Genomic DNA, 27,513 nt, shown 5'->3' with positions numbered 1-27,513 from the left:
CTTCAATTTTAGGTATTCTAACATGAATTATGAGTCTTTAAACAGAAGAATATGCATTCAATATTTGTCAAGAGCTCAGATTTCGATTTGCTTATCATTCAATAAATTATGGATGTAAAACTGCAGCCAATGTAGGGTCAAATATAAAACATAAACCAGGCCAGAATTCTTTCAAAATAAACATGCCTGTAGCTAAAGCCTTAATCGCAAATCGGCTATGCAGTAAATGGAGTATAACTTGATGTTGACTCAGCCAACAATTCTTGAGTTCTGTCTTGAAATTAATACTCCTGCATTTTGAAACACAAGCATATTAAGACATGATAGACATATAAATAAAAACACTTGCCTAAGTTGCATTCACAATCAAAAGAATTAGAACAGCGTCAAACTTACAAACTTTGCCTTGAGTTCTAGCGTCGTCCAGCCCTTCTTTTTCTACTATATGTGCATGTAGAGAACATATTCCTGCCACCATGGAGTGAATACTCGACTGTCAATTGGAAAGTTCAGCTTCTTTTCCCGCATGAAGGCAAGAAGAATTCCTCCAATGTGAATGTGTTTCTTCTTCAAGAGTCAAGAATTGTTAACATAAAGGAAAGGGCAACCGAGCCGGACTATCTCCTAACAAAAAAAGAAGTATATATATACAGACTGATAGACACAAATTAATAAGCCAAGAGAGGTGGTAAGTACCAGGAAAGTATTTTATTGTCCAACAAAACACAAAGTATCAATTCATGGCTCTGTCAGTTGCCTCTATCTTCACAATCTATGTATATTTTGTGTTTGGTACAATGGTAATTGTAATATTTGTAAAGCGAAATGTAAGGTTTTATGCAACTATGATCTGAAAAAAGTTTATTCTTATCTTGCTACGATGAATTGAAAGAGAAAAAAGAAAGATCTAAAACCTAAAAGAGAAGCTCCTGAATATTTCGAGTATATGGACTATGTCTGGGAGGAAATTCTTGCAAGCAATAACTACTCTTGGCGAAACTCAGCAAATACAGGTAACCTCTTCCTTGTTCTTGGACCATGAAGAACGCTATGCATATATGCATCAACATCTTTACTGGCTGTTGAGCATTTGTCAATATCAGCTGGCAAAGCAATCTTAATTCCATCATCCAAGGGCGACCAGTCTTGAGATTTGATGTTGGCGATGTGGCTTTTGCTGGAGAGTTCGGATTTGGTAACAGCAGGAAGTCTACACAAATGCAAAGGCATAGCGATTGAGCTGGTGTTCGTGCCTAAATATTCAGAATTCACAGTGATTACAGGTCTCCTGTTCTTGTATTCAGGTCTGGAAGCAGAGGCCGTTTGGCTTGCTGCCACTGCCACTTCTGTCATGACTGGAGCACGAAGGAAACGGGACCTCTGGCCGTAAGGAAGTGATCCAGGGCAATTTGACTTGAAAGAATGGGTCTACATAAACAAAAACAGATAAGCAAAATATCATCTTCAAATCTTTGATTTCAGCACAAAATTAGAATATGTTTTGTACTTGATTTTTGTTCTTCATGGGGAAACAAGTCGGACGAAGCTCTTCTTTAGATTGCGCAAACTGCAAAATTAGGCACAAGTTCTATTATTCACCATATAAATATACTCAAGAGTGGCAGTTTTTAGATCTTTATCAAACTCTGTTGCTTGGAGATTCGAGAAAAAGACAAACAAACCAACCGCAATAGTAACTGACTATTTTCTACCGATTTCAATGGCTAGTTACCTCAATTTCGCTGGCTTCTTCTATTAAGGCACATAGACGAGAACCCGGCATATAGCGTTATTTTGCACCGCCTAAGAAATAAAGCCTAATCGATTTAGGAAAATTAATTGATCTAGGCTCATTGTAAATCAAACTGGAGATTGATTTTCCTTAATCAGCTTAATCAATACTTTACTAATTATACAAAATTCAGCCTTGCTAGTTTTGATTCACATTGACAACATTTGGCCGTATGATTAGCATGCATCATTATCGTACGTCAAATCAAAAAATCTAACGGTGCTAAATTGATCATAGAGAGACGAAGACCTGGAAGTTGGAGCCAAAGCGGCAATGTCCAAAGTCCTCACTAGACCGGCAAAGCTCCATATTATAGGCGCGAATTCCAGCGGAAGAAGAAAAATTGGAAGGTGAACCGCTAGAATACGACGACAGAGTCCTGGAAACCCTACCTCCAGACGTGGACTCAACCAAAATTCCATCCATAACCAGCACATCTTCATCAACTACCTTTATCGGCGTCCCAAACACCGGCGGAGACATCACATTTTCCATTGACGACAGCGGTGACAAGGACCTGCCGAAATTTCTGCTGTTGCTGCAGCTGCCTAAAGAGGACCTCGCGCTGACCGTCGGAGAAAAGAAGCCGTCGTCGCCGATGCCGTTTCCACTAAGTGATGTCATCGGAGGTGCACCGCGAAGGTATCTCATGAGCACAGAGTCGGCGTTGAGCCGTGTGTTGATAGGAGAAGCGCCATCATTTAGGGACTTGAATGTGGTGGTTCTTTTAGAGCTGAGCAGAGAATCCATCAGAGTCTGTGATTTGGAGATTACTCATTTGTTTTGCTTTCTCGTCAATTCTATAAATAGTTACGCGGACAAAGAAGAGCAAGCAAGCTATGGTGATATTTTTAGGTTTTTTAATTTTGTTTACCAATTTAAAATTCCCGCCTAACTATCTGTTTGGTTTCTGTAACTGTAAAAGAGCATTTTTACTTTTTGTGTTTTTTATAGCAATACAACAGAGCTCTAGTAGTTGGGTGTAAAACGAGCGGGGTTCGCAAGCTGTTGAAACTCAGCTTGAGAAAAGTTTAAAAAATTCAGGTCGAACTCGTTAGCAAATGAGGTTAGTTTAAATTTAATGATATTTAACTCGAAAGTCAGTCGAATCTTATCAAGTTCTATTAAATTTATATATATAATATTTATTTTAAATTTATTCAAGTATTGACTATCGAATCTCGAGTTTAAATTTTTTTCAAATTGATTTTGATCTTCAAGTCGAACTCGAGCCTGAAATTTTTAGACTCGTTGAACTTTAAGTTTGACGGGTTTAAACTTAAATCGGCAGGTTTATATCTATAGTAGTTAAGTACTTATAATAGAGAGAGTGAATTTCTCAGACTGATTATAAAAGCCCAAGTAATCTTTAGGCCCACAAATATTCACTCAGCTTCGGGCTCTCTATTAGCCCATAGAAAATGGGTTTTGTATAGAGATCAGAGCATCGGAAAAGAATAAGCATTTTGTGGTTCAATTGATGATTGTATAGAAATATTTTACATGAATTTAATTTATAATATTCATAAAATATACAATATTTAGCTAAAGAAGAAAGAAGAATACTCTCACCTCCATTTTCTTTATCATTTTCCTGTTAATTCCAAAGATAAGAAAGGAAAAATAAGCGACTTCTAAAATCTACTTACTTAGAATTTCTAGTTTTGCCAAATACAAAATTTAAACTCTCAACATCTAAACTGTATTCATGGAAATTTAGAATAACTGTCATAAAAGCTTAAATGGGTGGAGAAATCAAAGTAAAAAGTGACATCCAAGTCACAAGTGGTAACTTTATTGTTACTCCAAAATCACTATATAGAGATGAGATTAAAAAGTAAAATTAAAAAATATTCAACAAAAATATAGTACAAAATACATACAATTATAGTAGAGAGAGAAAAAAAAGATGAAAATTTCAAGGGTTATGAGGATAAATGAAGGTAAATGAACCAAAAGTTAAATTCGAAATATTGAGTAATAAAACTCTAATGAGGAAGAATAGAATGCTAAATAAAGAAACACCCGCTTTCTTTTTGTTTCAGTTTGATAAATATATTTTATATGTTAATACAAAGCAACATTAATATTATTATTTTAATTTTTTTCCATTCACAACGATCAAAACTTGACAATTGATTTAAGTAATTTAAGTTTTTTTCCACTCAAATCAACAAGTGGATAGTAATCCCTAATATTGTTAATAGAACAAAATGTGCAATAAATAAGGATAAGTATTAGGAGGTATAAATGAGTCGAGCCAGCTCGCGAGTTGTTCGAGCTTGGCTTGAAGAAAGTTCGAAAAAGTTTGACTCGAATCAAACTTGAGCTTGAACCTAAGGATGTTCAGCTCAAAAGCTCGTCGAATCTTATTGAGCCTTGTCGAACTTTTATATATACATATATATAATATTTATTTTAGACTTATTCGAGCCTCGAACCTCGAGTTTAAAATTTTTCGAATTGAACTCGAACCTCAAGTCAAGTTTAAACTTAAAATTTTCTTGCTCATTGATTTTCATGCCGAGTTTCGAGTGTGGCAGGTTTGAACTCGGCTCAATTTGTTAACACCCTTGCAATTATATTCCCTCGTGAAGGAATCAAACAAAGGCAACGTACAACAAGGATAACAGGATAAGATGAGAGAAAAGACAAGCTAACCCTACCCAAATTAAGTATTTTCTATTCTACTTTAGCAGGTAGGATCAAAATCTAAGCTGAGCAATGCCTCAATAAGATAGATTTCACTAGCAACAATTTGTGATTCTGCAACTTTGGATGTTCCTCCTAATTAATCAAAATTTTTTATCTTTTCACTCGCGAATATGCGCAAACTTAGTCATTTTGACACAGACACAAATACAAAATATTTTGTTTTTTTTTAAAAGAAAAATAGTACATCGTTGTTTTATTTTGCATAATATTGTCAAATTGAAAGAAAACATTAATGAAATACAACATTACTTCATTGCTAATTATCTGCTTTATGTCTACTAAGATGTTGAAATTAATTGGCAAACTGATTATTAGCATTTGTAAATTATTGAAAAGTTATAGGATCAACTCATTTATACACCATGCTAATAAAATTTGGACTCTTCTTTTTCATTTTTTATTCAAATATAAAAATAAAAATTTGATTAGTTTGAAATCTCTTACAATATATTTTGCAAAGGCTTTTTAAATAGTTTTTTTACATTTTGATAACCCTAATTGATATTTTTTTTTCTAGTATTTTATAATATAGTATTTAAATTATTTTTTATCGTGTTCAGTAATATATGCATTATGTCCCTTACTCTTAATTATGTTAATGTAACTCCACATGCATGCATGTGAATAAGGTGCAAAAACTTGTTTTTATTTCGTTGAATTGGCCGGTCTGGTATGGTAAGTAGGGTAGATGACCGTGAGATTTAGCAGAGAGACAGATAAACAAAGCCAAAATTTTGGGCCTCCAAAAGTGAAAGCAACTTAATTTAAAATCTACAAAATATTCTTTTTTTTTTTTTTTGAAAGGTTTAAAATTATTCTTTATTCTCAGTTTATGCTCAGTTTAAATCTCTAGTTTTATTCATTATGGCTTCATTTTATTTTTAAGATGAACAGATTTTTTTTATTTTAATATTTATATAAATGAACATAAATATTTATTTATAAGCAATGGTGGTGGAGAAGGAGTCTAATTTGGGGGAAAAAGTTAAACTAGGTCCCACAAAAATGATATTTTATTTATTAAAATTTGGTATAATTTGACATTAGGATACTATTATAATTAAAATTAAAATTTAGAGAACTAGAAAAAGAAAGTTAGATTTAGCCGTTATATTGAACCTCTTTTGTATAAGTGTAAATGCAATTGCTTGCATGGATAAGACTTGCACTTTGTTTGGTTATGGAAAAATATGAGAGGATTCAATTTTTCCTTTGTGGAAAGAGAGAAGAAAATAAAGAAAGAATGAAAGTAATTTTTATTTTTCCCCGTTTCTATTTGTCCAATTTAAAAGGAAAACGAGAAAGAAATAATAATTGAGAAAAATAAATTTATTTTACTTTTTGCTTCTCTTTTATCCAAACAGAGAAGGAAAGAACCTTATATTTTAAAATTTTTTCTTTCTTCCTTATTTTCCTTCTTTCTTTCCTTTCCCTTTTATTATTCAAATAGTATAATGTTAAATTCTGTTGATGTTAGTATTCGTAATCCCAACTACTTAATGTGCTAGTAAATAAAATTTCGACCGAAATCAGATCGATTGGCTACCCTAATCACCATATATCTAAGTGAACCACAACCACTAAATCCAAACAAGCGTAATAGTAAATGACAAAAGCCTCTACTATATATATAGATGATTCACTTACACGTTTCTCATGCACTCAAATTGGAGAAAAATATTGACCACACTAGCAATTCCTCTCAGACATGGCAAATACAACGTTATTTACCTTTCTTTATTTTCTTATTATGATCATCTCCTTCCCAAAGCTTTCCAATTCCATTTCTTCCTGCAACGGCCCCTGTAAAACCGAAAATGACTGTGATGGCCAACTCATTTGCATTAACGGCCGATGTAACGATGATCCTGATGTTGGAACCCATATTTGCACCGGAGGTGGAGGCAACCCTTCACCCCCTTCACCGCCCTCAAATGACAATTGCAAACCTTATGGAACCCTCACATGCAAAGGAAAATCCTATCCTAAATACTCATGTTCTCCACCAGTAACATCCTCTACAAGAGCGAAACTAACATTAAACGACTTTAGCGAAGGCGGAGATGGAGGAGATAAATCTGAGTGTGATGAGAAGTACCACGAGAAGACAGAGCGCGTGGTTGCACTTTCTACAGGTTGGTATGCTGGAGGAACCAGGTGTTTGAAGATGATAAAGATTACGGCTAGTAATGGAAGAAGTGTAGAAGCTAAGGTGGTTGACGAGTGTGATTCAAGAAACGGGTGTGATACTGAACATGCAGGACAACCACCCTGTAAGAATAATATTGTTGATGGTTCTGATGCTGTTTGGGAAGCTTTAGGTTTGAATAAGGATGTGGGTGTTGTCGATGTTACTTGGTCAATGGCATAGTTTTTCTTTTCTTCACATGTATCTCCATGCTCAAGTCAAATGGGATTACAAGTATTCTCGTGACTTTATAGATAATGTAATATGGCTCTTTTATACTTAATAAAAGCCATAAAATTAAATTATGCAAGAATAAAATATTATGCTCTGTTACTAAAATAAAAATTTTCATTTGTTACTGAAAATTAGTGAGTTTTTGTTAATTTAATGAGAATTATTAAAAAGTGTTGGGTTATTCCACATCGGTTGTGGAAGGAACTGGTGATTAAGTTATAAGTGTGAGGAAAAACCTTACCTCTTGAGCTAGCTTTTGAGATTGAAAATGCCCAAAATCACCTATCAAAAAGGTTACAGTTTCTCCTGTTATAAACATAATTCATACTACTCCAATGCGATTGACCTGTCCTTGAAGAAACTAGTTCTTGGTGAGCTCGAAAGTTCAAATACCAAGGATTTGAGTGTTTGTTTTTTTTATTCTCAACAATATTATATTCTATACAAATGAATCATGCCTCCTCAAGTACTTCTCTTTTCATTTTTTTTTTTTTTTAATCCTTTTCTCCCTTATGTCACCCACTTTTCTTTCAAAAGAAAATTAATGTCAGTATGAAAAAATGAATGTGGTCAATAGATTCAACTAACTAGTAAAGGACGAATTAGCTACGACAGCAAAAGAGCCTTTGGTCCGATTGCTTTGGGTATTAAAAATGAGCTCTGCAGTTATTGTTAAGAATTAATCTCAAATAATTCAATAATAACCTAGATCGTGCAAACCACTAGATTCAACAAAATAGATTGAATAAGAAAAGGTTACGTACCTGACATCGTTGTTCGTCGATCTTGATGTATAGAATTAGGTTTGCAGCCTTCCAGAGAATTGAAGAATCGATTTAGCGGAAGCAATACGAAAGGAACGTAAAACTGAATCGTATTCAACTCCTTTGGGGACCACGACCTTTATATACCTGTAGGGTTAGTACAATTCCTATTTCGGTCCTTTAACGAAATAGGAATTATATAATGGTCTCTACACTTAATATCTATAATTAGTTGATACCTCAATAGTCAATTATTCACAATCAAGACCACATTTGAAATTGACTTTACAATTGGACTGCTGTACATATTTAATTTTACATATTAAGCCCACAATAGAAAATTAAATCCAACAATCTCCCACTTGGGCGAACATATGTTAAATAAAATACATACACCAAAATGAGCTCAACAAACGCAGTCATACAAGGTATCCAAAAACAATCTCGTCCATTAGTTATATTGATAAAGAGCTGAAGAAACATCCGCCATAGATCTCATGACTAAGTTCATCATCAACTACATTACCAATATCCCTAAATGACATAGATTCATTATAGAAGTGTAGCATGAAAACTACATGCAATGTGATCATCATGTCTGTTTCCAACTGGTCACCAACAAAAGTGAGATCAAGCAAAACAATAATAATAATACAGAGTGTAACCATCAACCAAAATGAGTACTCAACAAAATTTCATAATAAAACATATCCAAAACAAAATAGAGCATTCAAAAACATAATGCAAACATAAAGAGCAAACTCCCACTAAAACTAGACAGTCTCAAACAAAACGATACCCATATGAGCGGTGTGCTCATGGAAAACTTTCGGTATCACTGCCTTTGTAAGCGGATCCGCAATCATAGAGTTTGTTCCAATATGCTCTAAGGATATCTGTCCACTCTGTACCCTCTCCTTCACAGCCAAGAACTTAATCTCAATGTGTTTTGATCGAGAAGAGCTCATGTTGTTGTTGGAGAATAAAACGGCTGACCTGCTGTCACAATACAACTTCATTGGTCTTTCTATTCCACCTACTACACGCAGCCCAGTGACAAGGTTTCTCAGCCAAATAGCTTGATTGGATGCCTCATAAGATGCTACAAATTCAGCTTCCATGGTGGAGGTTGCTACTAGAGTTTGTTTCACACTCTTCCAAGAAATAGCACCACCAGCCAATAGAAAAACGTAGCCAGATGTGGATTTTCTACTGTCTTGGCATCCAGCAAAATCAGAATCAGTATACCCAATGATCTCAAGCTGATCTGATCTCCTATATGTGAGCATATGTCCCTTAGTCCTCTGAAGATATCTCATGACTCTTTTGGCTGCTTTCCAATGATCCATTCCTGGATTGCTAAGATATCTACCTAACATGCCAACTATAAAAGAAATGTCTGGACGAGTACAAACTTGAACATACATAAGACTTCCTACAGCTGACGCATAAGGAACCTTTTGCATTTCCTGAATTTCAAGTTCACTCTTTGGACATTGTTGATTACTAAATTTATCACCTTTTGCAATAGGGGTATCCAATGGTCTAGAATTCTGCATACCAAATCTCTTGAGCACTTTATCAATATATCTCTTTTGTGATAATCCAAGAATACCTCGAGAACGGTCTCGATGTATCTGAATCCCTAAAACAAAAGAAGCTTCACCTAAATCTTTCATCTCAAAATGCTTTGAAAGAAAAACTTTGGTTTCATGCAACAAGACTTTACAATTAGTAGCAAGAAGTATGTCATCCACATATAAGACCAAAAAGATAAACCTACTCCCACTGAACTTATGGTACACACAATTTTCAACAGCATTTGCCTCAAAGCCAAACGAGACAATTACTTGGTTGAACTTAAAGTACCATTGACGAGAAGCTTGCTTGAGTCCATAAATGGATTTCTTTAATTTGCATACCAGATGTTTTGGATCTCCAATTACAAAATTTTCTGGTTGCACCATATATATTGTTTCATCAATGTCGCCATTGAGAAACGCAGTCTTAACATCCATTTGATGAAGCTCAAGATCAAGATTTGCAACTAAGGCCATGATTGTCCTAAAAGAATCCTTCGAAGAAACTGGAGAGAAGGTTTCTTTATAGTCAATCCCTTCCTTTTGAGTAAAGCCTTTTGCTACAAGACGTGCTTTATATCTTTCCACATTACCTTGAGAATCCCTTTTGGTTTTAAATATCCATTTGCAACCAATGGGTTTCTTTCCTTCAGGTAATTGAACAAGATCCCAAACTTGATTGTCTTGCATAGACTTATACTCTTCGTTCATTGCTTCAATCCACTTATGAGAGTCAGAACTCTGCATGGCATGATAGAAACTAACTGGATCATCATCTATCATGTCTACAGTATCCTCATGTTCCTGAAGAAACACTATATAATCATCTGGAATAGCACTTCTTCTCTCCCTAGTAGATCTCCTCAAAGGCATTTGAACAGGCTCTAATTCTTGAGGTTGTTGAATTTGTTCTTGAGGAAGAATAGCATTGTCTTGAATTGGATCTTGAATAGTTACAGGAGCAACTGGAGTCTGTACGCTATCAGAAACAACAAAAGGAATGAGAACCGAATCATCCTTACTTGGTTCCTCTTCAAAGACAATGTTTCTTTCTTTATTTCTCCCTCCAAAATCAACATCCTCAAAAAATGTTGCAATTCTCGTTTCAAAAAAAGTTCTGGAAGTAGGATTATAAAACTTGTAACCCCTAGACCGCTCAGAATATCCAACAAAGTAGCTGCTGATAGTTTTGGAGTCCAGTTTTGTTTCATTCGGCTTGTAAGGCCTTGCTTCAGCTGGACATCCCCAAACATGAAGATGCTTTAGACTAGGCTTACATCCAGTCCAAAGTTCATAAGGTGTTTTAGCAACTGCTTTAGATGGAATCCTATTGAGAAGATAAGCTGCTGTCTTTAACGCTTCACCCCACAGAGACTCTGGTAAAGTAGAATGACTAATCATACTCCTTACCATATCCATAAGAGTCCTATTACGTCTCTCAGATACACCATTCATGCTGGGAGTATCAGGCATTGTATATTGAGGGACAATTCCACATTCCTGTAGGAAGAGCGCAAAAGGTCCTGGACGTTGTTCGCCTGAACCGTCATATTTACCATAATATTCACCACCACGGTCAGATCGAACAGATTTAATCTTCTTTCCTAGTTGATTTTCAACTTCGGCTTTATAAGATTTGAACACGTCCAAAGACTCAGATTTTTCATGAATGAGATATAAGTAACCATAACGAGAATAGTCATCAATGAATGATATAAAATATCTTTAGCCATTTCTAGCTGCAATATGGAATGGACCGCAAATATCTGTATGAATCAGTTCTAAAACATTGGATGACCGAATGGCACCTAGTCTCTTTTGTTTAGTCTGTTTTCCTTTAATACACTCAATACAAGAATCCAAACCTGTGTAATCAAGTGTATCTAAGATACCATCAGAAACAAGACGCTCAATTCTCGATTTGGATACATGACCCAAACGTCTATGCCAAAGTACAGCTGAGTTATCAATATTCAACTTTCTTTTGGTACCTCTTGTAGTAACATGCAGGGATTCATGATAACTAGTATCAACGTCTAACATATAGATTATCACATTCATTCAAGCAACCAGTACCCAAAACTTTTGAATTCATAGATAAAGTGAATACACTGTCTCCAAAAGAACAATGAAAACCAGATTTGTCCAAAAAGGAAACAGAAATCAAATTCCTTCTAAAAGAGGGAATAACAAAAGTATCTATAAGATCCAAAAAATAACCAGTACTTAAACATAATCTAAAATGTCCAATTGCCTCTACTTCAACCGGATCGTCATTTCCTACATAGACGTATCTTTCACCGTCAGTTGGCTTTCTGTAGTTGAGGCAGCCCTGCAATGAAACACTTATATGAGCGGTAGCACCAGAATCCATCCAATAAGTGTTTTTAGGAGCTGAAGTTAAATTAACTTCACAACAGACTAAAACAAGGTACTTACCCTTCTTTGCAAGCCAAATAGCAAATTTAGGACAGTCCTTTCTCAAGTGATCCGTCTTTCCACAAAAGAAGCATTTTGGCACATAAGGCTTCTTTTGTACTGGATCTACAGCAGTAGCAGCAGCAGGTTTCTCAATAGCCTTTTCAACAGGCTTTGCAGAAGGCCTCTTTCTTTTCTTGTTCTTACCCTTCCCAGCTGAAGAAACAAAATGTGCACTCTCTCTTTTGTTAGAATTCATCTTTTCCTCCTCATCAACACAATGAGAAATGAGCTCATTAAGAGTCCATTTATTCGGCTGACAATTATAGGAAGTCCTAATTTGTCCATACTGAGAAGGAAGAGAATTCATAACCAAATGGACTAAAAGGTCATCTGGTAAAGCCATACCCAGCGCCTTCAGTCTCTTTGCAATCTGAGACATGCTAAGAATATGCTCCCGAACACCACCATTGCCAGCAAACTTCATGGAGGTTAATTTTCCTAAAAGTGTTCCCACTTCGGCTTTGTCATTCTTGACATAAGCCCTCTCCAGCTCGGCAAGATAGTTTTGAGCATTGTTCTTTTCAGCTGAGACAGAGTCTCGAACATGTTCTGGGACTCCTTTCTGCATGATCATTAGACCTAAGCGATTAGAACGCTCCCACTTCTCATACTGAACCCTTTGAACATCACTGCTCGTATCAGTAAGAGGAGCAGGTTCGTCCATCCTGAATGCAAGATCCAAATCCATACAGCCTAGAAAGATCATAATATCTGATTTCCAAGACTCAAAATTTGATCCCTCAAGTTTAGGGACACAATCAGGATTAAATGACATGTTAGCTGACATCAGAGAAAATAAACAAATAGATAAGTATAAGCTCACAATCCACAAATGAAACAATTCACATAAGTAGAGATTAAAAAATGGAAATAAGATACAGACACAACATTAATATTCTCATCTTTGGATGTAAAACATTAACTTGTAATTAGTATCTCAATGCAGCAATCAAATATTGATAACATAGTCCTGACAAATAATAAATCTTCCTTTGGGCCGATATATCATTGTCATGGAAAATAATCAAACAATTATCACATATTTATTGCCAAACATGTATTCAAAACTCAGCCAGATAGCAACCTTCCTTTGGGCCGATTAACTATCCGCAACGGATTCTAATACACCTGTCTAATATTCTAAAATAAATCAATTCAAGCAATAGAGGTCACTTTGGTGACTTATTGATCAAATTAATTTATTTTAACAAATATCAAACACAATAGGGACTTAATCACTCCAAAATTTAATCTCAAGTCGACAAATTAATTCATTTAATTGTAATTAAAACAAAACAATTGCAATTAAATGAATTGATTGTCTAAATATTTAATAATCTAAAATTATTTAGCCCTAAAAAAAAATTATAATCTAGTCTTTAAGTCACTAAATTAGAGACTAAGTTATAAAATTGGACTAAATAAATTTGAATAAATAAAGTTCGGGATCTAATTTAATTAAATATATATCCATGGGTCTAGACGAAAGAAAACAGGAAATTAGGGGCCTAATCTGAAGTTACAGAAAATTAAGGGGCCTAATCTGAAGTTACAGAAACTTAGGGGCCTAATCCGAAATTACAGAAACTTAAGGGCCTAAACCGAAATTTTCCAAGGACCTAACTGTAATTTGCCATCCCTAACCTTAAAAAACAAAAACGATAACAGGTCCGCTGCCAACCAAAAAACGATCTGAATTTTTTTTTTTTTTTTTTTAAACAAAATCCGGCTAGAAGAAAAAAAAAAAATATATATATATATATATATATATATATATATATATATATATATAAAATATCAAACGAACAATTAATCGTCAATGGCGTTTGTTCAAAACCTCTTACCTGTTCTTGGGGAATCCGAAGAACAGTGAGAAAAAAAAAATTTTTTTTATTAAACAAAACCCTCAATCCGTAAACAGTAGGGTAAACAAATAAAAAACATACGAAAATCAATCTAAAATCTAGCAATTATGCACAAGGCTCTGATACCACTTGTTAATAATTAATCTCAAATAATTCAATAATAACCTAGATCGTGCAAACCACTAGATTCAACAAAATAGATTGAATAAGAAAAGGTTGCGTACCTGACATCGTTGTTCGTCGATCTTGATGTATAGAATTAGGTTTGCAGCCTTCCAGAGAATTGAAGAATCGATTTAGCGGAAGCAATACGAAAGGAACGTAAAACTGAATCGTATTCAACTCCTCTGGGGACCACGACCTTTATATACCTGTAGGGTTAGTACAATTCCTATTTCGGTCCTTTAACGAAATAGGAATTATATAATGGTCTCTACACTTAATATCTATAATTAGTTGATACCTCAATAGTCAATTATTCACAATCAAGACCACATTTGAAATTGACTTTACAATTGGACTGCTGTACATATTTAATTTTACATATTAAGCCCACAATAGAAAATTAAATCCAACAGTTATGAGCATAGCAACCTAATTTAGACCCAATCAATAAGGCCTGGTCCTGGTGTGTATTTTACTAGAGGAAAATTCGCATAAATTGCCACATAACAAAAATTTAATGAATTAATTATACAGGTCTTTGTGAAACTAAGGGTAATTAAGTCAGCTTGGTGTTATAAAAATATTCTTGCTCTATATTTAACAAACCTTGCTCCGGAGATAACACTACCCTAAATATAATTTTATAAATTAAAATATTTAATATAGATATAATTTTATAAATCGAAATATTAGATTGGTTAATTAATGTAAAAATTAAGAGGATGTAGTCAAATTTTTTTTTTATAAAATTTAAATGTCAATTTATATACTGTCTCTGTTTCATTTTAAGATTTGATCTTTTCATAAAAATTAAGAAAATAATTGGAACATATCAATTTTTTATTAATAATAGTAGAATGTTTAAATTGCCTTTCTTAAATTAAAAATTTTCTATTTAATTTTGCTACAAAACACCTAATAAATATGAATAAAATTGAAAAAAAATAATTAATATATTTAAAAAAAATGAAATAAAATACTTATTTATTGAAAGTGAAATGAAAAAAAGTAGTTAACGAGATTTTTTTTTTTTTTTCCCCGGGAATCGGGGTGCAAAGCTGGGAATACGTAAGAGAAACTGCCATGCCATGCCTGACCGGCGGCCTCCTTATTGGACCAAGGACCAAAGGTAAGGTGTTATTGAAAGAAAACTTGAACTCTACTTTCTTAACACAATTACCAATTTACCATGTCCAAAAAAAATAAATTACCATTTCAATTTCATAGTTTAAATTATTTTTAGCCGGGTATCATATTAGGATTAAATTATTCAATCCCTTTCTCATATATTTTGCAAAATCACATAAGAAATTCACCTGAAATTATAAAAATAAATTCCATACACTATATAATAATAAGTTGCATCATAAACTAAATGTACTAAATATTTTCTTCAAGGGAATTTGAGTTTAATATTCAGAAGAGAAATGAACGTGACCTTTTTTTTTGTTCTTTTTAATAACAAGGTAATAGGCTCTATTATATAGGAATTAAGATATGCTAAATGATAATAAAATGTACAACGGTTGAATATTGAATTGTAATATATGGCTTAAGAGCTCTAATGAGTGTTCTCGAATTATTATTTTTTATTTTAGTATATAAAAAATGAAATGAATTACATAATAAATATTTATATAATTTTCAATTTCAGTAAATTTTGACTTGGAATCTGATCTTTATTGTGTGTGTTATATTTCAAATAATAAAAAATAATGAAAATAAAAACTGTTGACTCAATTAAGGTTTTGTGACATACATAAATTTTATTTTCAAGTGGAGAAAATTCAATGATCAAAGTGAAGGATATCTAGTTTAACATAATTTTTTTCATTTATTAAATTTCAATTGGGGTTTAATGAGTTGAATACCCGTACAGCTTTAGACAAAGTTATGGAAGAAATTAACTGCCGCAAATTCTTGCGGTGATTGAATTATGTGACCCAAAAACAGAACAGTAAGTCGTTGTCTGTGCAAGACAATTCCAGTTGCAAGACCTAGGTTATGGATAGCTCGCAATTTGGGGAAGACAAGACCGACGCATGGTGTTAAAGGGATTAGAAGGAGCGGGAGAAAGACAGATGTGTTGAGAAAGCCCCATTGCAGTCAACTTTTGATAGGACCGCGCGTACCCTTCAACCCCGAATTAATATGATATTGTCCGCTTTGGGCCAAGCCCTCACGGATTTATTTTTGGGCACCTCCCAAAAGGCCTCATGCTAATGGGTTGGGTTTGAACCATTATATTTTGGTTCCATTTCTCCTCTTTATCCGATGTGGGACTTGAGAGGATAGCTCGCAATTTGGGGAAGACAAGACCGACGCATGGTGTTAAAGGGATTAGAAGGAGCGGGAGAAAGACAGATGTGTTGAGAAAGCCCCATTGCAGTCAACTTTTGATAGGACCGCGCGTACCCTTCAACCCCGAATTAATATGATATTGTCCGCTTTGGGCCAAGCCCTCACGGATTTATTTTTGGGCACCTCCCAAAAGGCCTCATGCTAATGGGTTGGGTTTGAACCATTATATTTTGGTTCCATTTCTCCTCTTTATCCGATGTGGGACTTGAGAGGATATCCCAACAAACCTCCCCTCCAACCAAGGACCACACAAATCATGACCTCCCCTCCAGGGATAATCTGCCCACCATCTTGTACCGCCGCTACAACTTTGCGGGACACGCCTCTTGTACCGCCCGACCTCCTCTTGTCGGGAAGACTTTCGACACAAGACACCACTTGCAGATCTTCTTCTGGTCTTGGTCCTGTTGTTACAACGTCACGCCGAGATTTTCTCACACTGCGCAGTTCACACCCGCTCCAAACCAGGGCTCTGATACCACTTGATAGGACCGCGCGTACCATCCAACCCCGAATTAGTATGATATTGTCCGCTTTGGGCCAAGCCCTCACGGATTTATTTTTGGGCACCTCCCAGAAGGCCTCATACTAATGGGTTGGGTTTGAACCATTATATTTTGGTTCCATTTCTCCTCTTTATCCGATGTGGGACTTGGGAGGATATCCCAACAACTTTCAGGTAAACCGATGAAATTCTAGGCAACTTCATTACAACTGACAAGAAAATTGAGAACTTAAAATTAACGGATAAATTTTCCATGTACTAAATCAGAAAATTTTGATTGTTTTAATACATGAACGGACCCATAAACTGGGTCTTTATTCAAATTAGCAGGAGGGTAGGTAAGTCGTTACGTGATGATAAAATTTAAGATGACTTTACCAAGTCAATACACGCAATTGCCAAGTTATTCCAATCCTTATTTTCCATACACAATCATTCCTAACTCAAATTACTATATATAATCACACACTTCCTCCATCTCAAACCACATAAAAATACCCAAAACGTTTTCTTCTATAGCGGAAATGGAAAATACTCTTCTTTTCCTTTCCCTTCTTTTCAATATCCTCCTTTTTGCCTCAACTTCAAATGCTATTTCCTCCTGCAATGGGCCATGTCAAACAGAAAATGACTGTGATGGTCAACTTATTTGCATACACGGATCATGCAACGATGACCCAGATATTGGAACAAACACATGCAGTGGCGGCAGTGGTGGCGGAGGTGGCGGTCCTTCTCCTTCAGACGACTCATGTCAACCCTCTGGCTCCCTTACATGTCAAGGGCAATCATATCCTACATACACATGCTCACCAACAGTTACATCTTCGACAAATGCCAAATTAACGTTAAATGATTTCAGTGAAGGCGGCGACGGAGGTGCACAATCGGAGTGCGACGGGAACTACCATGACAAGACAGAGCTGGTGGTTGCTCTTTCTACTGGTTGGTATGCTGGAGGGACAAGGTGTGGGAAGATGATAAGGATTAGTGCAAGTAATGGAAAGAGTGTAGAAGCTAAGGTGGTTGATGAGTGTGATTCAAGAAACGGGTGTGATAGTGAACATGCAGGCCAACCACCCTGTAGGAATAATATTGTTGATGGTTCTGATGCTGTCTGGGAAGCTCTAGGTTTGAACAAGGATGACGGTGTCGTTGATGTTACTTGGTCAATGGCATAGTTGACCAAGTGACATGAAATTATGGCTCTTTTTATACCTAATAAAACCCATAAATGGAATCTCTTTGTAGTATGCTATCTGGATTTTAATTTTTACTGATTTAATAAGGATTATTAAAAAAGAGTGAGTAAGGTATAACTTATGTTGTTGTCCCCAATAATTTAATATATATATTTTTTTAAGTAAAGGCTGACTTACTTTCCTTAATGCGAAGCACAATGAATACCCATTATAGTTTGCAGCTGACGATGGGCCCAAAAATTATATGGGCTTGATCCTAAGTTTCGCATTATTGGATCCAAATAAGGGACATTGGTGTTGTAAGCTTAGACATAGTCCATCACCCAGATAAATTATAAACAAGGACTTTTGGGCTTTATGGATTTGCTTGGTTGATGGGCTTTTCCTTCCAACCCAGCAAGTTTGGAGTGAGGACCCCCCCTCTCTCTCTATGTATCAAAACATGATTTAACCATCCACTCCAAACTCCAAATGTTGTTAAATTTTTAATTCAAAATGTGCTAAAATTAGACAAATAGAAAAAAATTTTTAATTCGTAATTGGAGAAAAACTACAAAGGTTTCATTTACTTTCTAATTAATCTAACACTTACAATGTTAAAATACTTCTATATAAAAATATTATATCAGAAGGAGTTGGATTAGCAAAAATAAACTATGAGTGAAGTTTATACGTAAAATTGAATAAAAAAAAACTTAGAATTGTTAATTTTTACATTTTACATTTACTTTCTAATTAATCTAACACTTATAATATTGAAATACTTCTAAGAAAATATATATTTGAAATATATCAAAGACAGTTAGATTAGCAAAAATAAACTCAAAAGTAAAGTTAATTAAGTGGCTATTTTTACATTTTAACATTCGAAGTGGACTAGCTTTGATTAAGTTCATGAAACAGAAAAAACATAGGTTTAACAACAAAAGATTAATCTATAAAATTCACAAAATAAGAATTAAAATATTTGTCAATGTAACAGATTTTAAATAATCAACACGATGGTAATTTTAATATTTTTTAACTTATTTTCCTGAAAATTTATTTTTCTATAAAAGTAATTGTCCTTAAAATGTTTAATTTGGGTAATCAAAGGTGTCAAAGAAATATATAAATATCAAAATCTGACGGGCAAAAATAAACAAAAACATAAAAGTAAGTGGTTCCCATTGAACTATTCCATGTCCTTTCAGCAATAAATACAAAATGGGGGGACCTGGTCCTAGAATGAATGACCTTCATGAAGGCCATTACCATAAAGAAATAAAAGTTGAGGAACAAACGAAAAAGAAACACGTCTATATGAAGTACATATATGCAGTACATCTATTTTTCTTCAAGAATGAGGGCCAAGCCAAGAAAATTTCCGAAGGTGGACATGTTTCAATATTCACTTGCAATTGCCAGCAGATTATAATTATTATAATTTCTTTTTCTTTCTTCTTTTCTTTAAGTTGATGTGATACACTGCAATGATAAGAGTGACATTTCCATTTTCTTGATCTTGTGTGGCTGTCTATCACCAATAAGTCACATGACAATATATAAGTATGATGATGAGAAGATATATATATATATATTCTGTTCTTGTTCGAAAAAGGGAGGCCTCTATATGCTTTCTTTTCATATAAGCCCATGAATGGTCAAGGTAAACCCCAACTATCACCTTGTCAATTTCTATCTTGTTTCTCCTTCAAGTACAGCACTTATCCTAACCCCTACGAAAAACCTAGAAAATGCTAAGCTGATTTTTATTTTTCTTTTTATTTTTTCACTTCTGTACATATAGGCTTGGCCAAATTACGGTTCCGGGAACCGGAACCGTCGGTTCGAACCGGCCCGAAACCGTAACCGGAATCGGTGAGAACCGGAATCGGAACGAACCGGAACCGAAACCGGAAAAATCCGGTTCGGTTCCGGTTCCAGAAAATGAGGAATCAGAACCGGCGGTTCCAGAGAACCGGTCGGAACCGGACTGGAACCGTCGGTTCTCCGGCCGGTTAGAACCGCCGGTTTGAACCGTCGGTTCTCCGGCCGGTTAGAACCGCCGGTTCGAACCGGCGGTTCTAGCCGTTGTAACTGTCAGATTTTTGTTTTTTTTTTTTTTTTGGTGAAATGTCTTAATTACCCCTCCCAACAGCCATAAACGGCTATATAACGGCTAGTTTTAAGGGTATTTTTAGAAAAATGAATTTTTAGATTTATTATAAATTGCTCATTTTATTTACAAATTCATTACAAAAAAATCTCAACTCTCTCTACTTACTCTCTCTACAATATACTACACTCTACTCTATATTATTCATTTATTCTTCTCTACTCTACAATATCTCTTATTTAAGTAATTATTCTCTCTAATTTTTTTTATTCAATTTTCCAAATTATATTTTATTATCATATAATGGCAAGTGGAGGAAACTCAAATTTGGGTAAGGGCAAGGGAAAAATTGGAGAATCATCTATCCCTACAAACGACATTTATGATATGATTTCCGACCAATTTAATTTTGAAGGTTTTCCAAATGAAAATTTGGATATTCCAACTCAAGAATCCGAATTTAATGAGCAATTTCAAGAAGATGAAGAGCAAGAGCAAGAGCAACGAGCAAAAATTGTTAGAAGAGCAAGACAAAGTTCCGACATATTCTCCATTCATTTCACAAAAAAATTTAAAGGTGAGAAAATGTACGATGTAATTTGCAATTATTGTGGAAAATCTTATAAATTTAAACAAGCGGGCGGGTATGGATCATTTTGGAAGCATTTGGAGGCAAAACATCCAACAAAAATAGGAGTTGATCGGTCTCAACAACAAATTTCCGGGTACGCTTCTAACCTTTCTTTATTTAAATATTCTGAAAAAATACAAAAAGAAGAATTAGCAAAAATGATTTCTATGGAACATTTATCTTTTAGTTTTGGTGAAAAATTAGGTTTTAATAATTATTGTCAAAAAACTTTAAATCCTTGTGCTAAAAGAGTACCATGAAATACTGTAAAACGAACTATTATTTCTTTATATAACAAAGGAAAAAAAGAGTTAGAACTTCTATTTTCTCAATTGAAAATTCGTGTTTCAATTTGTTGTGATGTTTGGAGTGATCATTGACAAATGCATTCTTATATGGGTATTACATGTCATTGGATTGATGATGATTGGAAAATTCAAAAAAGAATTATTGGTTTTCGTGTTTTTGATGATAAACATACTGCAAATAATATTTATAGAGTAATTGTTTCAATTTTAGATGAATATAGGTTGACAAAAAAATTTTTTTCTATTTCATTTGATAATGCTTCTGCAAATACTAGATCAATTAGAAGCACAAGCGTGCGTGGATGATTGGACCAAAGCCGAACTAAGAGCCCAAGAAAATCCAAAAGAAAATGAAGATTTATTTGATTTATACGATGGATCCTCAACGGGAACATCAACCGGTGGTGCAAATAGCGATTAAGGTAAAAGGGGTGAAATTGATATAAGGTAAGTAAGAACTACGTGGGTTTTGATTCCTCTAAACCCCAAGAGGATACGTAGGCAACTTAATTTTTTTTTTTAAACAAAAAAAAAAAAAGTTCAAGCCCATTTTTTTTTTAATTTTGTTCAAACTTAAAAAAAAAATTCAGTTCAAATTTTTTTTAAAAAAAATCATTATGTTCAACACTCAACAATTCAAGTCTTTAAAAAAATAAATTTAATTGAAGTATTTTTTAATTTTTTAGGTGTATTTTTTAATTTTTTATGTTCAAATAATTTTTTTTAAACCGATCTTCAAAATTTAAAATTTTTTAGGTATATTTTTTAATTTTTTATGTTCAAATAATTTTTTTTTAACCGGTCTTCATATTTTAAAATTTTTTAACTGTATTTTTTAATTTTTTATGTTCACATAAAATTTTTTTTTAAACCGGTATCCAAAATTTAAAATTTAAAATTATGCGATTCGCCGGAAAACCAATCGGAACCGTCGGTTTTGTAATCGGATCGGAACCGGAACCGGAACCGGACGGTTCGGAACCGGAACCGGAACCGGAACCGGACCATTTCAGTTCGGTTCCGGTTCCAGCTTTTCTGGAACCGGAACCGCCGGTTCCGGAACCATGGCCATGTCTATGTACATATTTGTGAAATCCAGATTAAGTAATCCCTTCATATTCCTTTTCCTCTCGAGCAGGAAAATTTGTGGAAGAGAAAAAACTAAGAAAATTTTTATGGTTTTTTATTACTAAATCATTAAAAATAAAAAAAACTTAAACTATGACGTTTTCAATAGTCGATAATTTGCCAATTACTATCTTAAACTTATTTTTCCTCATCAGTTACAATCTTCATCTAGAGTCTGTTAATTTATTTTTTATTCGATTGTTAATTATCCGCATAGCTATTTTTTGATCATTCATCTTTTATTTTTAAATTTCTAAATTAGAAGATTGCATGTTGATACAATCTTATTTTTATCTCACCACAAACTTGAAAAAAATATACAATTAACCGATCCTTGATGGATCCTCCGCCAACAACTCGTACTACCATCAATTTCAAGATCTGCTAAGTAGGTTTCTTCATCTTTAGAACTGCATCATTCAATTGCATCCAATCAAAATTTGAATGGAACCATAATTGACAATAAAAAATAAATACAACGTATTAATTAACAAAATTAAAAATATTAGCCAAATTTGGAAAAAAAAACCATAAAAAATTAGAGCTTTTTTTTTTTTTTTGTGACTAAGCCTTTTTTATTTTGTCTATGTTGACATTGAATATTGCTCAAACCATTATATTACATATGATTAAAGAGCATGCTATTTTCCAACAAGTGTTGGATAAGTTGTTCGGGCGTTCTTCTCCCTTAAAGTTTGATTCTCATGGGGAGTAAAACATAAACTGTTAAGATTTAATTTGATATTTGATAATTTAATTAAAAATCTTTTAGGTTGGATTGACTACAGTTGGATAATTCTAAGAGAAAAATATAGTGATTAAAAGAAAAATTTTCATGTTCTGTTATTTTGAGTATGAAATTTATAAATATTAAATATCATTAATAGAATTATTGAACCAATTCCAGAAAAAAATAACTAATACACCCATTAGGAAATTAAATAATTTCAGAGTTCATTTAAATGAACAATCATACAAAACTAATAATGTCTATTTCTTTCATCCTTGCATTAAAAAAAAAAAAAAAAAAAGTTGAGAAATTTTATAATGGTGTAAAAAATAAAACAGTAGTGATGGAAAGGATAAAACATTAATCGAACACAAATTTTCTTTCTATAATCAATCATAATGGAAGTTATTCATCAATGCACGAGATTTGCATACAAAAATAAAGCTATAATAATCTTTTAACTTGATATATCAATTATATCCGCTTAAATGGCGCTCTTAGGTGTACATAACGATACATATGTGTCGTCGTACGTGTATTAATTTTAGCTGAACTTTGAACTTTAACATTCTAAATTTTATAAATAATTTATCATTGCATTTAAATTTTTAAATTTTAATAATTGCATACCTTTTCACATTAATAATAATAGTTTTTAGAGTTTTTGATTTTTATTTATAAAATATTGACTCGATATATAGTTAGTATAAGTATTAGAACAATTATTTTCATTATTTAATAGTATTTTGTTGATATAATTTTGCGAGTCGGAGTATTCAATAAAAAATTTTGCGAATTAAATGTTTAATAGGTATAATGTTATAAGTTTACATATTTGATGGGTGAAAATAAAAGTTAAAAATGTCATAAAGGATAACATAATAAAGTTTAGAAATGAAATTATACTTTTGACCTATTAAATTTAGATATAAAAATCTCTGCTCAACGCACACCAAAATATAGTCAAGTGGTAAATGCATATACAATCCGACAATCGATTTAGGTTCGAATCCCCTTTCTAATATTAAAAAAAAAAAAAATCTCCACCCAACCAAATGCTAAAAGAATTTGATATAGCTAACTATATATTCTAGCACCTTAGATGTCACGGATGACTTACTATATCTTTAAAATTACGAAATTGTCTTCGCATTATTAATCAAATGAATATATTCCAATAGCTGTTGTTTATTTGTATTTTAAATGTATGGTTAATTTGTAGTTAGTAAATAATAAATTTTACATTTTATTATTATTTAATAAGTTTTTATGTTTTTACTTAGTCTAATATTAATTTTAAAAGTTGAAGCAAGTGATAAAATAATTTTTCTAAGTTAAAATATTTAGAAGATGAATTTTTAAAAGTTCGAGCAGACAATAAAATAATTTTTTTGAAATTAAAATATTTAAAAACTGTAATTTAAAAAAAAGTAATTCAATAATTTGAAATATAAATTAAGAATACCATATAAGTTAATAAAAAAAATACAGAAAAGCATTTATACGTGTAAGCAACATCGATATATTTCTCAAACTGAAGTAACAGTAATCCATAAGAGGCAAGTTATAGAGGTATAATTATTGGGCAGTGGCAAAAACGTTATTTGTGGAAGAAGTAGGTGTAGAAGTATAAAAGACATGACCCGTATGGAAAATGAAGTGCAGTGGACATAAATGGAGAGAAATATATTATTAGAAAGAGAAGAGAGCCTAGTTAGGGTTTCTGTGGGATAGGAGGGATGACATCACTTTGTAAGCGCTAACGTCAGGCTGCAATTGTTCCTTTTGCAGTAGTTATGGTGTTTTTCTTAATTACTGCATATTATTTAATATTATATTTTACTTTTTGAGTAGGCAAAAGAAATGACCCACAATAAAGTACTACTCAACTACTAGTTCATCTTCTTTATTAATTATTATTTAATATTATGTTGGCAAATTGGTTTGAAGCGGTTGCCAAAATATATAAAAAATAACAATATTTTATTGAAATAAATCTTATAAGATTTTGAAAAGATTACGTGAAGTAAATCTTATTGAAAATTTGTATTATAGGAGCTGGAATATTAGATTTCCAATTGGTAGAAAGAAGACTCCTAAAATAGGCTTTTACTATGAAATCAATAGTTTTATTTATATCTTTACAACAAGAACGAGCTGATAGTGATAAAAGAAAAGTATTGAAGTAGTGATGGCGACACTGTCACTGCCCTCAATAGGAGGATATCAGAAGAGTGGCCTTGAAGGGGAGGGTATGTAGGGTGCTGGTGAAGGACAAATTTTACTGTTCTGTGAATTGAAATGGTGAACTGTGTTAGTATTGCTAAGTTGATGAACGGTGGGTAAATTGATTTGGAAAGGTTAAAAGAAGAAAAAAACAAAACATAGGCATGGCTTAGGACAGCTTTCTGCTAAAAAGTTAAAAAGATATGAAAACCCTACTTTAAATTATAATCATGATTATGGTAGTTAAGAATCTTTCCACGTACAATTTTCACTTTTCCTCTCCCATTCCATGTCTTAAACAAAGTCATGTGCTCTATCTACAACATCTGCAATTTTAATAATTGTTAATTGTTCATGTTGTACCAAGTCATCTACAAAATTTACAAGTGTAAATTTTATTGAAAATTTAATTAATTGACAACAAGAAAAAAATGTCTATCATCGAGCTACTCTCAGATATCCAAAAATCAACAGATCAATCACCAAATTATAATCTACGTAGCAAACACAGTTGAATTTTTGAAAATACTAAATTTTGGTGGGAAGGTCATAACTGCATTCGTAAACAGTTTTTTTTATTAGTTTTTAATCAAAATACTAAAACGTCTGTTTTATTATTAACAACGCGTCTTAGCTTATCCTGATTTATGTTGGCTATCAGCATACGTATACTTGGCAATAAATAAGTTAAGTCCCTTCCATTTTATTAGCCACCAATGAGCAATTGCTGTCTTTGATGGCCTAACATTAACGATCGATCATCCAAAACCCTAAAACCGAAAAGAAAAATGGAGATAACATATCCTCAGAGAGGAATCACAGAATAAATGGACCACGTGGGTCATACAGCAACCTGCAAAAGAGTGAGTGACAGAACCCAGAAGTAGCAGCTCAGCAGCCAGCCAGTCTATTTTGATTGGACTGTTATCAGTTTTACCCTTTTGCACCCAAATTTATGTCACCTTTCACAACCCTCCCTTGAATTCTGATCCTAATCCAACGGCTCTTATTTCCTCTTTAGTACCACCACACGAAGGAATAATATCTTTTTGTCTTTAACATTCTACAGAACAATTTTACACATGGATCCGACGGTCCTCATTTTCATTTCACCTGCAATTGTCTTTTTAATTTAACCATTTTTTTTATTCCTCTTTGCGAGTATTTTGGATAAGCTAAACTTTCCTTCCAAGGTTCCACAGCCTCTTTTATGTATTTATTTTTAAATCTAGTATTCAAAAGCGAGGCATCAATTCTTAAATTAAAAAATTTTTTAAAATGGACGGACTAAATTGAATCAAATTCCAATGAGTAAATTAGTTATTGAATAGTAAGAAGTAGTGTAACTGAGAGTGAGAGTTGTTTCTGGTGTTCTCTCTGATGAGTGTCCGTACAGTGTCTAGCAGTAGGGTGACTGGCTTTTTTATCGGTTATCGGTCACAAACATCTGTGTCCAAGCAAAAGATCTGGCGGACGACATTCAAGGAGGGACAGATACGTGACAGAGTTCGGGTCACCCCAGGTAGACTACCCGCAGGTGACGTAATCTCCAGTTGCCCGTACATGTTCTTTCAGTCTCATTAAAGAGTCTTGTCCACTCGGTCTCCTGCTACTGCAGAGATTTTAGTTTATCATTTTTTTTAATTTCTTTTTTCTAATTTCTTTATTAATATGAAACATCTTTCTTTTCTTTTTTTATCATTTCTAAGATTTTCTTTAAATGGACCAGTAGATGTGGGTAATTGACTTTTCTATACTTTTTTTTTCTTTCAATTACATTTTATTTTTTGCTAAATATTTTATAAATATAATTGATCATATGAAGTATATATTCAGGAAAACATAAATATATATTCGAATTGGCCCGGAACTATCAGTCCGAAGTGACAGTGAGGTCCGGAAAAATTTTTTAAAAATAAATTAGCTGGACTTTTTATTAATTATTTAATTTTAATTGAAAATTCAATTTTGATTAATTATAGAAAATTTAGAAAAAATAAAATTTCAAAATTCTTATAAATGTAGCTAGATTCATTAAGTTGCTTCTTGAAAAATTGTTATGACTGTTACTTATGGCTCGCTCGTGTGATTTCTAAAGATTATGTTAATTCAAGTGCAAAGGTAGGCTTAATAATGGAAAATAAAGAAGTAAAAGTACAAAAAACACACACTGACCATGGAACTATTAATGGTTGAATATAAATTCATTTCAGCTGTCTCCTAAAAAATTTTATAGCATCTTTAACTTTTATTTTAATTAATTAAATACTTTAATTTATAAAATTAGACTTATTAAATATTTTATTTAATTCATTGAGCACATCAATTTATAAAATTAAATCGATTAAAAATTTATTGAATAGGTGAAAAATATAAAATTATTATTTCAAAAGTTATATTAACTATATACCAAATCAATATTTTATATATAAAAGTAAAAAGTTTTTAAAATTGTTGGTTTTAGTGTAAGTGGGTAGGGGTGAGCAGAATTACCGATTGAACCAAAGAAAAAATTGAATCGACTGATCTCGGTTCAGTCC

The 27,513-nt window shown here is 33.1% G+C and overlaps 4 protein-coding genes across 4 annotated transcripts; 2 read left to right on the top strand and 2 right to left on the bottom strand.

Annotated features, from left to right (window-relative positions):
* Positions 1–908: 908 nt before the first annotated feature.
* LOC149498853 (uncharacterized) lies at positions 909–2,646 on the bottom strand. Its single transcript, XM_089717871.1, has 3 exons — positions 2,042–2,646; positions 1,508–1,567; positions 909–1,428 (listed from the first exon to the last, which is right to left on the bottom strand). Exons 1-3 carry the CDS (start codon positions 2,540–2,542, stop codon positions 985–987), a joined length of 1,005 nt encoding a protein of 334 aa, XP_089573997.1. The 5' UTR covers positions 2,543–2,646; the 3' UTR covers positions 909–984.
* Positions 2,647–6,175: 3,529 nt separating this feature from the next.
* On the top strand, positions 6,176–7,008 carry LOC149498852 (kiwellin-like). Its single transcript, XM_089725321.1, has one exon. The coding sequence runs from the start codon at positions 6,216–6,218 to the stop codon at positions 6,876–6,878; it is 663 nt and encodes a 220-aa protein (XP_089581447.1). The 5' UTR covers positions 6,176–6,215; the 3' UTR covers positions 6,879–7,008.
* Positions 7,009–11,528: 4,520 nt separating this feature from the next.
* Positions 11,529–16,649, bottom strand: LOC149498851 (uncharacterized). Its single transcript, XM_089718621.1, has 3 exons — positions 16,373–16,649; positions 11,713–12,447; positions 11,529–11,605 (listed from the first exon to the last, which is right to left on the bottom strand). The coding sequence occupies exons 1-3, from the start codon at positions 16,647–16,649 to the stop codon at positions 11,577–11,579; spliced, it is 1,041 nt and encodes a 346-aa protein (XP_089574747.1). The 3' UTR covers positions 11,529–11,576.
* Positions 16,650–17,119: 470 nt separating this feature from the next.
* On the top strand, positions 17,120–18,018 carry LOC105628064 (kiwellin). Its single transcript, XM_012209383.4, has one exon. The coding sequence runs from the start codon at positions 17,175–17,177 to the stop codon at positions 17,829–17,831; it is 657 nt and encodes a 218-aa protein (XP_012064773.4). The 5' UTR covers positions 17,120–17,174; the 3' UTR covers positions 17,832–18,018.
* Positions 18,019–27,513: the final 9,495 nt, after the last annotated feature.

Source organism: Jatropha curcas, chromosome 1 (assembly GCF_041381405.1).
Source record: "Jatropha curcas cultivar XTBG-Jc1 chromosome 1, XTBG_Jcur_1.0, whole genome shotgun sequence".
Lineage (NCBI taxonomy): Eukaryota > Viridiplantae > Streptophyta > Magnoliopsida > Malpighiales > Euphorbiaceae > Jatropha > Jatropha curcas.
Note: the sequence above shows the minus strand (reverse complement) of the source record. Positions and strands in the feature narration are given on the sequence as shown.

What these genes read in the sequence shown, in the direction of transcription:
- LOC149498852 (XM_089725321.1), top strand. Translation starts at nt 6,216, where the DNA reads ATGGCAAATACAACGTTATTTACCTTTCTTTATTTTCTTATTATGATC.
- LOC149498851 (XM_089718621.1), bottom strand. Translation starts at nt 16,649, where the DNA reads ATGGTACGCGCGGTCCTATCAAGTGGTATCAGAGCCCTGGTTTGGAGC. An exon ending in GGTCCTTGGTTGGAGGGGAG is followed by an intron (nt 12,448 to 16,372) that starts GTTTGTTGGGAT and finishes TGATCTTTCTAG; the next exon opens with GCTGTATGGATTTGGATCTT. An exon ending in TATTTGGCTTGCAAAGAAGG is followed by an intron (nt 11,606 to 11,712) that starts GTAAGTACCTTG and finishes GTTTCATTGCAG; the next exon opens with GGCTGCCTCAACTACAGAAA.
- LOC149498853 (XM_089717871.1), bottom strand. Translation starts at nt 2,542, where the DNA reads ATGGATTCTCTGCTCAGCTCTAAAAGAACCACCACATTCAAGTCCCTA. An exon ending in GCTTTGGCTCCAACTTCCAG is followed by an intron (nt 1,568 to 2,041) that starts GTCTTCGTCTCT and finishes CTAATTTTGCAG; the next exon opens with TTTGCGCAATCTAAAGAAGA. An exon ending in CCATGAAGAACAAAAATCAA is followed by an intron (nt 1,429 to 1,507) that starts GTACAAAACATA and finishes TTGTTTATGTAG; the next exon opens with ACCCATTCTTTCAAGTCAAA.
- LOC105628064 (XM_012209383.4), top strand. Translation starts at nt 17,175, where the DNA reads ATGGAAAATACTCTTCTTTTCCTTTCCCTTCTTTTCAATATCCTCCTT.